This window comes from Schistocerca gregaria, chromosome 9 (assembly GCF_023897955.1).
Source record: "Schistocerca gregaria isolate iqSchGreg1 chromosome 9, iqSchGreg1.2, whole genome shotgun sequence".
Classification (NCBI taxonomy): domain Eukaryota; kingdom Metazoa; phylum Arthropoda; class Insecta; order Orthoptera; family Acrididae; genus Schistocerca; species Schistocerca gregaria.
In genome coordinates, this window is record NC_064928.1 from 117761525 (window position 1) to 117775665 (window position 14141).

At 42.7% G+C, this 14141-nt stretch overlaps 1 protein-coding gene across 5 annotated transcripts in view; it reads right to left on the reverse strand.

Moving 5' to 3' along the window:
* Window positions 1-1884: 1884 nt before the first annotated feature.
* The window catches only part of LOC126291889 (cytochrome P450 4C1-like), a 139353-nt gene continuing 127096 nt past the window's right edge, over window positions 1885-14141 (reverse strand). For all 5 annotated transcript variants that reach the window (XM_049985614.1, XM_049985613.1, XM_049985617.1 and 2 more), the window contains one exon: window positions 1885-3756. In XM_049985614.1, coding sequence (XP_049841571.1) covers window positions 3328-3756 — 429 coding nt within the window. In that variant the 3' untranslated portion in view covers window positions 1885-3327. The remainder of the gene's footprint in view (window positions 3757-14141) is intronic.

Consider the following 14141-nt stretch of genomic DNA (forward strand, 5'->3'; position numbering starts at 1 on the left):
TCTCTGTCTTACCATTATATAATCTGATACCTTTTAGTATCTCCAGGGTTCTTCTACGTATACAACTTTCTTTCATGATTCTTAAACCAAGTGTTAGCTATGATTAAGTTGTGCTCTGTGCAAAATTTTACCAGGCGGCTTCCTCTTTCATTTCTCTCCCCCAATCCATATTCACCTACTACGTTTCCTTCTCTCCCTTTTCCTACTACCGAATTCCAGTCAGCCATGACTATTAAATTTTTGTCTGTCCGCGCTACCTGAATATTCTTTTATCTCATCATACATTTCATCAATTTCTTAATCATCTGCAGAGTTGGTTGGCATATAAACTTGTACTACTGTAGTAGGTGTGGGCTTCGTATCTATCTTGGCCACAATAATGCATTTACAATGCTGTTTGTAGTTGCTTACCCGCATTCCTATTTTCCTATTCATTATTAAACCTGCTCCTGCATTACCCCTGTTTGATTTTTTGTTTATAACCCTGTAGTCACCTGACCAGAAGTCTTGTTCCTCCTGCCACCGAACTGCACTTATTCCCACTATATCTAACTTAAACTTATCCATTTCCCTTTTTAAACTTTCTAACCTACCTGCCCAATTAAGGGATCTGCTCCGATCCGTAGAACGCCAGTTTTCTTTCTCCTGATAACGACGTCCTCTTGAGTAGTCCCAGCGCGGAGATTAGAATGGGGGACTATTTTACCTCCGGAATATTTTACCCAAGAGGACGCCATCATCATTTAACCATACATTAAAGCTGCAAGCCCTCGGGAAAGATTACGGCTGTAGTTTCCCCTTGCTTTCAGCCGTTCGCAGTACCAGCACAGCAAGGCCGTTTTGGTTAGTGTTACAAGGCCAGATAAGTTAATCATCCATTATGTATAACAAAAATGTTCACCTCAAGCACTATTTCATCTGTAGAATAAATTGTTTATGTGCATCTAAATCTTTTGAGTAGACAGTTAAAGTTGCAAGACTACATACCAAGTTTATTTTTTTTAAAATGTTAGAGAAAAAATTACGACAGTAGAAAGTCTTTGAAAACACTGTAGAAATTAAATGCCCAAGTAAACATTGTAGAAATGAAATATCAATAAAACATTGTAAAATGCAACGGTGGTGAATTAAGTGTTCGTCTTGTAAGTCATTATTTTTATTTTTATTATTAATCTACTTGTACTCATTACTTAAAATACATACTTTTTTCAAAGATATTATCATTTATAGTGGTCTGGTTTGCTGATTAATACACAAACAAAAGTACAAAATTTCTGCGATAATCGCCGTTTCTGTTAGTTAACCATTACAGCGTTTGGCAGATTACTACATAGTCTTCATGTGGTAACTACTGAAATTGCACAGATTTATTTCCAGTTTGTGAGTAACTGGAAATTGTGAGTAGAAGAACAATTTTTGAGTCGTCTTGCAGTTTTTCGATTACTATTCGATTAACTTATAGCTGCTATTTTTACGCAGAAATCGCTGATGTTTACTGTTTTCTGTGAAAAAATTAATATGAGCTATTTGCAAGTGGTTATGGGTTCATAGAGGTGTGACAAAACACACGATGTCCTTGACCACAGAAAAACTCGCGGACGGGAAATCGATTTCCTTCAGACAGGGAGAATGTATAGCCACCCTCCGAAATTTAAACTTGTTGTGACACACTCTCAGGATAGTGTGGCCTTGCTGATGCTGCAATAAAATCTGCGACCGCCGGTACACCAGGACCAAACGGACGATCTTGGTAATGACTTTACTCCAAAGTTTCGTGTCAGAAAGCATAAAATTAAAATTTTAAGTGCTGGGGTTCTCAACAGGCTGTCCATCGATCGACAGTTTCGGGAGTCGAGTTTGATGTTTAATTAGGACAAAACATAATACTGTCAACAGTACACACCATTTCCAAGTTTATTTTATCAGATTGTGTACATTTGTTTTAGTTCACACACACACACACACACACACACACACAAAGTGTAAAATGCGGAAATGGTCCATACAATCGGTCAGACACTGTCTGCCTGAACTTCATTTTAAAGCTGACAGAAAAGTTGATTCCTTAAAATCTCTGAGGAACAAAATTACAGTTTCAGCATTTAATTAATACAGTTCACACAGTTCTTATTAATAATTGCCTCTTATCAAAACCCCATCTCCCACACAGCTCAAGTGCACGAGCACAGTCTTTTAATAATAGTTGTGTTTAAAATAGCAGTAACTTTCGTTTGCATTATAATGCAGCATAGGAAACTACTATACCACAGCCTTTACATAGCTTTCACTTAGCAAAATACTCAAAACGGTCATATCATAATATCCACATAGCGCTCTGTACGTATTCTCACGTCCTATTCCTGACACAGAAATGCTTATTATATTGTTTCCCCCACAAAGATCATCAACATTGACAAAATATTACATAGTTAAAATATATATCCCTAACTAGCCATAGCATTACTTTTCGAAGTGAATAATGCTTCCAGATTATCTTATTATTTACAACCTAGACAATACCCATACACATCAAAAACAGAAACAGTTCTACACTTTGTCAGAAGACGAACATTAACAACAGAAGCGATATTTTACACAATAAAATTGGAGTTTCAACAAATTATTGCTTATATAGATTATTATGTACATGTTAATAGAAAAATCTCAATTCGAAGTGCTCGTCAGAAACCACTGATCAGATAAGCTGCAGCTTGTTGCCCACCAGTGTCGACAGCAGTCATATGTGCTGCCTGCTGGAGGCACCTGCAGAGACGTGTGGTGGACAGTGTGTAGGCTGCCAGGCGGTGCATTGTCCCCTACATCATTCTAGCTGTTCTGCAGCATAAAGCAAAAGCACCTCCTGATAATGACCAGCAAGACCTTCAGCTCCATCCATGCGAATGGTGGTAGTATATGCTGCGCTCGTCCAGAGACATGAAGGAAGCCTTGATTGTCCAGTGTGTAGGGCACTGAGTGGGCGTTATGCTGCAGATAACCTCAGCACCAGTGTGGCAGGAAGTGGGAGCGCTTCAGGATTTCGGCCAGGAAGACCCTGAGTTACAGTAGTGTGGAGTGTGGTGCTGTCCAGTGGGCTCCTATAGAGGTATGCAAAAGACTGTACCTGCATGGACAGTTTACACTGGGTTCCTTCATAGGCAGAAGACACACAGGAGGCACTGATCAACTGGATAGTGAATACTGGCTAGGAAACAATGAGCTTTATTAGTGTCATGAGAGTCCTTCCAGTGGCAGTGACCAGATAGCAGAAGGACCTCTGGTCGTTCACCAGGGACCCAATGCAATCCGAGGACGTGTCGGGTGGTGACGCTATAGCCCAGACTCTTGCAGAGGCACGCAATAGACCCCGATCGGCTTGACGGTGTGTAGGGTGATGCTGAGCAAGGCGTGCTCGAGGTCCTCCCAGCGGCTGTGCGGCAGGAATCGGAAGCGTCTCAAGACGGTCGCCAGGAAGACTTTGATCTCGAGGCGCGCGTACTGGGAGCCCACGCAGTTGCGTGAGCCCAATCCGAACGGCAGGTAGCTGCAGGGGTGCTCTTCGCCACTTCGACCCTCCAGGAAGCGCGAAGGGTCGAACTTCAGCGGGTCTGGGAAGAACTGCGGCAGGCGGTGCGTGAGGAAGGGCGTCACGTATACCATCGCGCCCTTCGGGACTAGAACCTTCCCTTTGGACAACCAGATATCCTCCCTGACCATCCGAGGGAGCATCGGAACCACCGGGAACAGCCGCAGCGTCTCCTGTGATATCATCCCAGGCATTGATATACAGCTTGAGTATACAGGTACCAAAAACACCCTACCCCAGATTGTTTAAGGAACTGAAGACCCATGTATAAAATAGCATCAGACGTCTGTTCTTTGAAAGACATCATGTTTACGCCATTGACTGTTAAACTTTTTATTTCCACTATTGCTATTTCGGCCTTACGCCATCATCAAGTGCAGAAAATGACAACGACATATAAATGTGGCAGACTGTATAAAGTTGACATGGCTTAAATCCAAAACATCTGCACTTGATATTGGCCTAAGACCGAAATTGCAGTTGTGGAAATAGCAGTCACTGGCATAAACATGATGTCTTTCAAAAAAATTTTACATGACTGTGAATCCCAGTTATGAAAAGTTAATTAGACGTCTGTTCCTTTGCAAATCAGCTGACTTGTGAAATATATGATGCTAAGCTGGTAAAACCTTTAGGGTTGAAAACACAAAACAGTAATTATGTCGGTTTTATTAGTTTATAATTATTCACCCTTAGAATAGTGGAAAAGCTGATATCTTTTTTTTTTCATTCTGTAGATAAGCATAGGCCATACATTTTCTTTGTTTATTTAACCTGATCTGGTTAGGGCCATCATTACCTCTCTTACATCAGACCAGGTTTTCACACATACATTACCTTTTTATGTCATAGTTACTTAAGAAATAACAATTTTAATATGACAGTGTGTAAGTCAATGTCAGTAAGTAACACAGACTATGAACTTTCGGCTACTACTACTGCTGTTGATGCCAATGGCAGTAATAATAATAATAATAATAAATAATGATCATAATAACAATCATTATAGTGGCACATATAAATAGAATGTGTAGGTGTACAAAATAGATGTTTTCTGACACACTGAGGTCTGGAGAAAGGAAATTTAAGAAGACTGCGTCAGGTAAGCGTACGGGGAAATGAGGAAGATCTGGCTGGAAACAAGGATGTAGAGAGGCAACGAATGTGTATGGGGAGAATGGTATTCATTATTGTTGCTCCAGCTCCAGGAGATATGTCATTAATTGTCTTCTGGAGCTAGATATGTTACTCAGTTCTCTAATATAACCCAGGAAGTTACCTGGTAGAGGCATATTAGAATTACTTTCCTACACAAATTTTTAAATTCCGTAAGTATTTATACCAACGATATTGAGAGCTATTTACATTTATTTGAAAACGTAGTTCCTCTCCTAAGCTGCGTGTCATGCAATGATAAAATTTTGTAGGTATCTTCAGTTGTATATGTGACACTGCTTGCAACCTGGGTACCGCTTTGAGTTAGCAGTAAAGAAATAATAAACTGAAATGCCGTGCCTGATGCGGGAAGTAAACTGCTTGAGTAAACAACATTTAGTAAGCTGGGCTGCAAGGGAGAAAAAATTTAGAACAAGGTTGGAATTATATTTGATGTTTGGTGAGAGTCGCTGGGCGCTCTCGATACCAAACACTTTCACTAAAGGAATTTCATATGATTTCTCCGTCTGCTGTGTTTCTTTCAACAATGGCGACTCACGCGTCGCCAACATATCTAACAATTCAGTTTCTCTTAGAAAACGAAATGAGGAAACCTCTGTAGGAATCTTCTGATTCTGCGTATAAAGACAGACATATAAGGAAAGATTTGTTGAAAGAAGTTCCGGATAAAATTGGTGTACCGCTTGGGGGAGTGCAAAAGGAAATTGACAAATATGAAAGCACAGTACAATCGTGAGCATTGTAAAACGGACAAAACTAAAAGTGAGTCTGGGACAGCTGAGATTTACGTTCCCAGATAGATGTTTTACGAGCATATGAAGTATTTGGAAGGCGTGAACAAGCCATGGAAAAAAATCTATAATGGTAAGTAAAATGTCATTCTCTAGTGTAACTGAAGCTGTAAGACTATTGGTCGTAAATTTTGTTATTACAGCTGTGCTTTCACAGGTAATTTGTTTATTTCTCTTGTCATATCATTTTGTCAACATCTTTTATAAAATAGTTTGAAAATTAATGGCTTACATCGTTAATAACTAAAGCTATAAGGGTTTCCTTTGGAAGTTTTTAAGTACATGAGTCGTTTCACTCGATATCTATTTACTGATATTTCTCTTGCGATTTCACTTTACCAACACCCGATACAAAATAAATTGCAAATTCATCTCTTATATTCTTCGTTGCCTCTCTTTCTGTGAAGACATTTTCCGGGGGCATCCTCCAACTGCCATCCTAAACCCTGCCTGTTTCTGGATCTTCCACATCAAAACCGCCAGATGTTGTGTAAACTATGGCAATTTCTTTGTTTCCTCTTAGAAAACTGTGCAAAGACAGAGTTTCAGAAGTGACTATGTCCCTATTTCAGGACAAGTGCATAGTTGTTCTAAGACGCTAGAAAACTGCTCACAATATTCCAAAAAATTAGACTGGCGCAGACTAATGCAGACTGGTACAGACTGGTGCAGACAAATGTAGACTGACTAATCGGAGGTCTGTACACTCGTTATAATACCTCGCGCATTCAGGTATCACGGCGCGAGTGTCATCCGCGAGGAGAAAAGGTTCTACGTTAGCAGCAATCTCATTGGGTGTGTTACATATTAATGCGCGGATCGGCGGAAGCAGAATTTGGTCCGTCTCTATGGCAGCGCCATCTCGTAGTGCGGAGACGGACGAGCGCTGCGCCTGCACTGTTGTGCTTAGAGGGGCGCGCTCTAGTGGGAAAGTTGTGTACGCGCTGACGACGCGGAACTATGTACACAACACTAATGCAAGTCCACGAAGCGAGAGGAAAAAAAAACAGTTTTTGCAACTTATTTCGCCTAGTTACGTAAGAAATAGAGAGTGGCAATTGTTCCTGGCCGAGACGAAGAGCTTTCCGTCGTTTCTGCAGGGATGCTCGTATTGTTTCCTGGGAAGCTTCCTGTAGGATCGGTATCAGTTACGCCAGCGGAAACATTTTGTGGGAACACTGCTGACGGAAGGACACTGGGCGCAGAGAACGCTGTGTGTTTTTTTTTATGTGACAGAGACACACAGGACCGCATAGTTTACCCCAAATGCAAAACAACAGCACGTTGACTGGGACGTTGTCTGTGACACCAGAAGTCGTCACTGCCTCGAAATGTGCTGGCGTTGGAGGAATAGTTTGTTCCCGCCTTGAGGAGGGAGGCTGTCCAGTACAGAGTGTGTACCATTAAGTTGTAGAATTTTGGAACACGTATTATGTTCGAGTGTAATGTCTTTTCTGGAGACTAGAAATCTACTCTGTAGGAATCAGTATGGGTTTCGAAAAAGACGGTCATATGAAACCCAGCTCGCGCTATTCGTCCACGAGACTCAGAGGGCCATACAATGGTGCACAGGTAGATGCCGTGTTTCTTGACTTCCGCAAGGCGTTCGACACAGTTCCCCACAGTCGTTTAATGAACAAAGCAAGAGCATTTGGACTATCAGACCAATTGTGTGATTGGATTGAAGAGTTCGTAGATAACAGAACGCAGCATGTCATTCTCAATGGAGAGAGGTCTTTCCGAAGTAAGAGTGATTTCAGTTGCTCCGCAGGGGAGTGTCATAGAACCGTTGCTATTCACAATATGCATAAATGACATGGTGGATGACATCGGAAGATCACTGAGGCTTTTTGCGGATGATGCTGTGGTATATCGAGAGATTGTAACAATGGAAAATTGTACATAAATACAGGAGGATCTGCAGCGAATTGCCGGCCGCGGTGGTCTCGCGGTTCTAGGCGCGCAGTCCGGAACCGTGCGACTGCTACGGTCGCAGGTTCGAATCCTGCCTCGGGCATGGATGTGTGTGATGTCCTTAGGTTAGTTAGGTTTAAGTAGTTCTAAGTTCTAGGGGACTAATAACCACAGCAGTTGAGTCCCATAGTGCTCAGAGCCATTTTTTTGCAGCGAATTGACGCATGGTGCAGGGAATGGCAATTGAATCTCAATGCAGCCAAGTGTAATGTGCTGCGAATACATAGAAAGATAGATCCCTTATCATTTAGCTACAAAATAGCGGGTCAGCAAGTGGAAGCAGTTAATTCCATAAATTATCTGGGAGTGGGCATTAGGAGTGATTTAAAATGAAACGATCATATAAAGTTGGAATGATATAAAGTTGATCGTCGGTAAAGCAGATGCCAGACTGAGATTCATTGGAAGAATCCTAAGGAAATGCAACCCGAAAACAAAGGAAGTAGGTAACAGTACGCTTGTTCGCCCACTGCTTGAATGCTGCTCAGCAGTGTGGGATCCGTACCATATAGGGTTTGTAGAAAAGATAGAGAAGACCCAACGGAGAGCAGCGCGCTTCGTTACAGGATCATTTAGTAACCACGAAAGCGTTACGGAGATGACAGATAAACTCCAGTGGGACACTCTGCTGCAGAGACGTTCAGTAGCTCGGTACGGGCTTTTGTTGAAGTTTCGAGAACATACCTTCACCGAAGAGTCAACCAGTATATTGCTCCCTCCTGCGTATATCTCGCGAAGAGACCATGAGGATAAAATCAGAGAGATTAGAGCCCACACAGAGGCACACCTACAATCCTTCTTTCCACGAACAATACGAGACTGGAATAGAAGGGAGAACCGATAAAGGTACTGAAGGTACCCTCCGCCACACACCCTCAGGTGGCTTGCGGAGTATGGATGTAGATGTAGATTGCCGCATGTGGGCTTTCCGAGTCCTCAGTCGACGGTTTCAGGTTTTTAGCGCAAAGAGCACTTGGGGATTTCCGTGGACTTGCGTATGGTGTGAGGAGCAGAGATTGTACTGCAAACTGTGGAAGCGTGCGGTTGAGTCTCGTTTGTGGACAGAGGATGAGATATGGTTTTGGACCTGCAGTATGGGTGCGGAGGTGGATCACAAGGAGAGGGCGGGACGGGGGTCCGACGCGCTCTGGGCACCTCGAGGTCTCTGCACGCGTGTGGCGAGCACTCAGCAGGAGAGGTAATTTCTCTCGTTTTACTGTGCGCCCGCTGTAGCAGCAGCTCTGGCCCCATTCCAGTGCATTGTGGCAGTCTGTTCCACGGTTCAGTTCACAATCACCGTCATTCGTATTAGCCACAGTCAGACAGCGTTATCCATTTTTTAAAGTCGCAATTAAAGTCAAGTCACCATGCTTGGTTCAACTTTGTCAACTCTCTATCACAGTGCTTTAGTTTACGAACATGATGTAGTATACAGGGTGAAAAGTATTTAAACCGACAAACTCTGGGAGGTTGTAGGGGACATCAAAACAAATATTTTTCCCTAATGTCATTTTTCCCTATGAGGATTATTTAAACCGGCAGAGGAAGATTTCTCTGGCGGGAAATTGATTAAACCAACATACACTTTTCCATTTTTTTATGGCCAAGAGACGACACATTAACACGACCCAATTTCGCTTACAGTAGAGCTTCAAAAATGCCTCCATTGACACGCAAACAAATGTTACATCGTCGGATCATGTTCTGACTGACACGGGACAAAACGCCACGATTCTGAATTGTTCCTGCTACGCTAGTGTCCGGGCAACCAGATCCTCTTCTGATGCAACAGGAGTTGCGTAAACAAGGTTGCGCATCTCTCCCCACACAAAAAAGTCTAGAGGCGACATATCTGGGGGTCGAGCAGACCATGGTACAGGACCACCCCCGCCAATCCACGTTTCTGGGAACCGTCGGTCCAGGAATCGACGCAAACAACTGAAATGTGCCTGCGCTCCGTCATGTTGGAACCACATGCGTTATCTTGTAGCGAGCGGGACGTCTTCCAGCAATTCTGGAAATGCTCAGGCGAGAAAATTGTAATAGTGTCTGGCATCCAGTGGCCTAGGTGGCAGATAAGGACCAATTAAACAATCCCCAACAACACCGACCTACACATTAACGAAGAACCGCATTTGATGAGCGCTAGTAACTGTGGCATGTGGGTTATCCTCACTCCAAACATGCGAATTGTGCATGTTGAAGACTCCATCACGCCCGAACGTTGCTTCATCGGTAAACAACACAGACGATGCAAAGGCATTTCACACTGTTCCAGGTACCACTGCGAAAACTGTACTCTAGGTGGATAATCAACTGGTTCCTTGCTGTAGACACGCTGTAAGTGAAATGGACGTAACACCTGCTCTCGGAGGACTGTTCTTACATTCGTCTGTCCCCACGTTACGTGCAATTGCACGAGTGCTCATTGAAGGATGCCGCTCCACATGCTGCAAGAAGGCTTCCTCAAATTGCAGCGTTCTTACCGTGCGACGGCGTCCCTGTCCAGGTAATCTGCTCAATGACCCGGTCTCACGCAGACGTTGGTACACAGCTGCAAAGGTTGTATGATGCGGGATACGGCGATTAGGATACTGCTGTTGATAAACCCGCTGTGCAGCTCGTCCGTTGTGGTGCGCTACGTAGAATGCACCAACCACATCATTGTACTCACTCCAGGTGTATCGCTCCATTAGTAAACAGAGACAATGAACAACTACACTGGTGGACAGCAGTTGCCTACAACTGAAGAGCGTAATACACCCTCTAACAACTGAAGATCGTAATACAGCCCCTAACAACTGAAGAGCGTAATACGGCCTCCACCGGATTAAATAATCCTCTCAGGAAAAATATATGTTTTGATGTCCCCTACAATCTCCCAAAGTTTGTCGGTTTAAATATTTTTCACCCTGTATAATCATTGTTTCATTTTGACCTATGTTCCACTGCACCGGTGTTTTTAGGAATAAACGTGTTGTTACTGAATTCTGTGTATTATTCAAGCAGACAAGACCCCTTGATCTTTAATAATTTTACGTTTGTTTGTCTTGTCTTTGTTGAGCTGATTAAAAAGAATTGCACCAGACGCATTTCTCTCCTATATACAAAGCATCTTCTGTGGTTGTTCTGTAAAGTCAATACGCACTTATGTATATATTTTTTATTGTTTTACGTTAAAAACTGCGATTTCTTTATAAAGTTGGTGTGCAAGCTACTTACGTAGTTCCTTTATGTAATCTGATCCTTGTCCTCTTGCTGGCAATGAGTGGTGTTGACAGGCTTCGTTCGACACTTGCCGTTGCCAGTTTTTGACATATTGCGCTATTCCTTGTGCTGCACTATTCACAGTTGATTTACTTAACTGATTTTCGTTCTTCATTGCCATAGTGTTTACGCCTATTCGTTTGTGGTGAGTGTTGCTAACTTATTAAACGAATTTGCGCGCGCGCGCGCGCGCGTGTGTGTGTGTGTGTGTGTGTGTGTGTGTGTGTGTGAGAGAGAGAGAGAGAGAGAGAGAGAGAGTGAAATTGTCTCGTACGTAGGTAGAGGTTAGAGACGTGAGGAGAGTGGTGTTTTCTTCTTTCTCTCTCTTTTGCAAGTGTTGGGGGGGGGGGGGGGAGGCGATGACAGGGAGGAAAGAGTGGAATGGCACTCCACAGTGATTACGAAAAAACCACTCCTTTCACGTCTCTACCTACATAAGAGACAATCTCTCTCTCTCTCTCTCTCTCTCACACACACATACAAGCAAATTCGTTTCAAAGGCTGACAACACTCAGCACAAACTAATGGCGTAAACACTCTGGCAGAGAAGAACGAAAAACGGTTACGAAAGCCAACTGTGAATAGTGCAGCACAAGGAATAGCGCAGAATGCCAAAAACAGCCAAGCGCAGGTGTCGAATGAAGCCTGCCTACACCAGTCACTGGTAGCAAGAAGAGAAGGAGCAGATTATGTAAAGAAACTACATAAGTAGCTTGCACACCAACTTCATAAAGAAAACATTGTTTTTAACATAAAACAATAAAAGAAATATACACGTGGGTATTCAGTTTATAGAACAACCACAGAAAATACTTTGTAAATAGAACTGCATCTGGCGCAATTCTTTTTAATCAGACTCCAGTCAGCTAAGACGGATAACCTATGGCAATAGATTTAATAATTTTATTTACTTATGTGGGAAATAAAATGAGAATTCTTGGAGTAAAGAAAAAATACACTGTTTCGTCTTAATTTCAGCTGTACAGGGCCGCATTTTATAGTCGTTCACGGTTAAACGCATTTTGTATAATTTTCACAGCAGTGTCACTGAAAGGGATCAATCATTCTACTTGCTGACGACATTGCTGCGCTGAGTGAAAGTGAAGAAGAATCACGTGATTTGCTCAACAGAATCAACACTCTAATCAGTAAATAATATTGACTGAGAGTAAACTGAAGGAAAAGGAATGTAATGAGAAGTAGCAGAAATGAGCACAGCGAGAAAATTAACATATGGATTTATGGTCACGAAGTAGATGAATTTAAGAAATTCTACTACCTTGGTAAATAACCAATGACGGGCGGAGCAAGGAGGACAACAAAAGCAGACGAGCACTGGCATAAAGAGACTTCCGGCCAAGAGAGGTCGACTAATATCAAGCATAGGGCTTAATTTCAGGAAGACATTTCTGAGGATGTACGTCTGGAGTACAGCATTGTATGGGAGTGAAACGTAGACTATGGGAAAACCGGTACAGAAGAGCTTCGAAGAATTTGACATGTGGTGCTACAGACGAATGCTCAAAATTTGTTGCACTGATAACGTAAGGAATGAGGAGGTTCTGTGTAGAATATGTAGAAAACAACGACAAGTAGAAGGGACAGAATGACAGGACATCTTTTCAGTACTTGAACGGTACTAGGGAAAGCTGTAGAGAGCAAAAGCGGTAGAGGAAGACTGAGATCGGAATACATCCAGCAAATTATTGAGGGTTAGGTTGCAACTGCTAGTTTGAAATGAAGAGGTTGTCACAGGAGAGGAATTATTGGCTGGCCGCAGCACACCATTCGGAAGACTTATGACTTTAAAAAAATAAAAAAATAAAACACCTCAGACATACTGAGTGGTAGAGTTTCGTTAGAGAGAACCACGCGCCTTTCCACCATAGAGACGTGTTGCAAAGTATATAAGCCGAGCAGACACAAATGGGAAATCATTCTACATCTACATCTACATCTACATGACTACTCTGAAATTCACATTTAAGTGCTTGGCAGAGGGTTCATCGAACCACAATCATACTATCTCTCTACTATTCCACTCCCGAACAGCGAGCGGGAAAAACGAACACCTAAACCTTTCTGTTCGAGCTCTGATTTCTATTATTTTATTTTGATGATCATTCCTACCTATGTAGGTTGGGCTCAACAAAATATTTTCGCATTCGGAAGAGAAAGTTGGTGACTGAAATTTCGTAAAAAGGTCTCGCCGCGACGAAAAACGTCTATGCTGTAATGACTTCCATTCCAACTCGTGTATCATATCTGCCATACTCTCTCCCCTATAACGTGATAATACAAAACGAGCTGCCCTTTTTTGCACCCTTTCGATGTCCTCCGTCAATCCCACCTGGTAAGGATCCCACACCGCGCAGCAATATTCTAACAGAGGACGAACGAGTGTAGTGTAAGCTGTCTCTTTAGTGGACTTGTTGCATCTTCTAAGTGTCCTGCCAATGAAACGCAACCTTTGGCTCGCCTTCCCGACAATATTATCTATGTGGTCCTTCCAACTGAAGTTGTTCGTAATTTTAACACCCAGGTACTTAGTTGAATTGACAGCCTTGAGAATTGTACTATTTATCGAGTAATCGAATTCCAACGGATTTCTTTTGGAACTCATGTGGATCATCTCACACTTTTCGTTATTTAGCGTCAACTACCACCTGACACACCATACAGCAATCTTTTCTAAATCGCTTTGCAACTGATACTGGTCTTCGGATGACCTTACTAGACGGTAAATTACAGCATCATCTGCGAACAATCTAAGAGAACTGCTCAGATTGTCACCCAGGTCATTTATATAGATCAGGAACAGGAGAGGTCCCAGGACGCTTCCCTGGGGAACACCTGATATCACTTCAGTTTTACTCGATGATTTGCCGTCTATTACTACGAACTGCGACCTTCCTGACAGGAAATCACGAATCCAGTCGCACAATTGAGGCGATACCCCATAGCTCCGCAGCTTGATTAGAAGTTGCTTGTAAGGAACGGTGTCAAAAGCTTTCCGGAAATCTAGAAATACGGAATCAACTTGAGATCCCCTGTCGATAGCGGCCATTACTTCGTGCGAATAAAGAGCTAGCTGCATTGCACAAGAGCGATGTTTTCTGAAGCCATGCTGATTACGTGTCAATAGATCGTTCCCTTCGAGGTGATTCATAATGTTTGAATACAGTATATGCTCCAAAACCCTACTGCAAACCGACGTCAATGATATAGGTCTGTAGTTAAATGGATTACTCCTACTACCCTTCTTGAACACTGGTGCGACCTGCGCAATTTTCCAATCTGTAGGTACAGATCTATCGGTGAGCGAGCGGTTGTATATGAGTGCTAAGTAG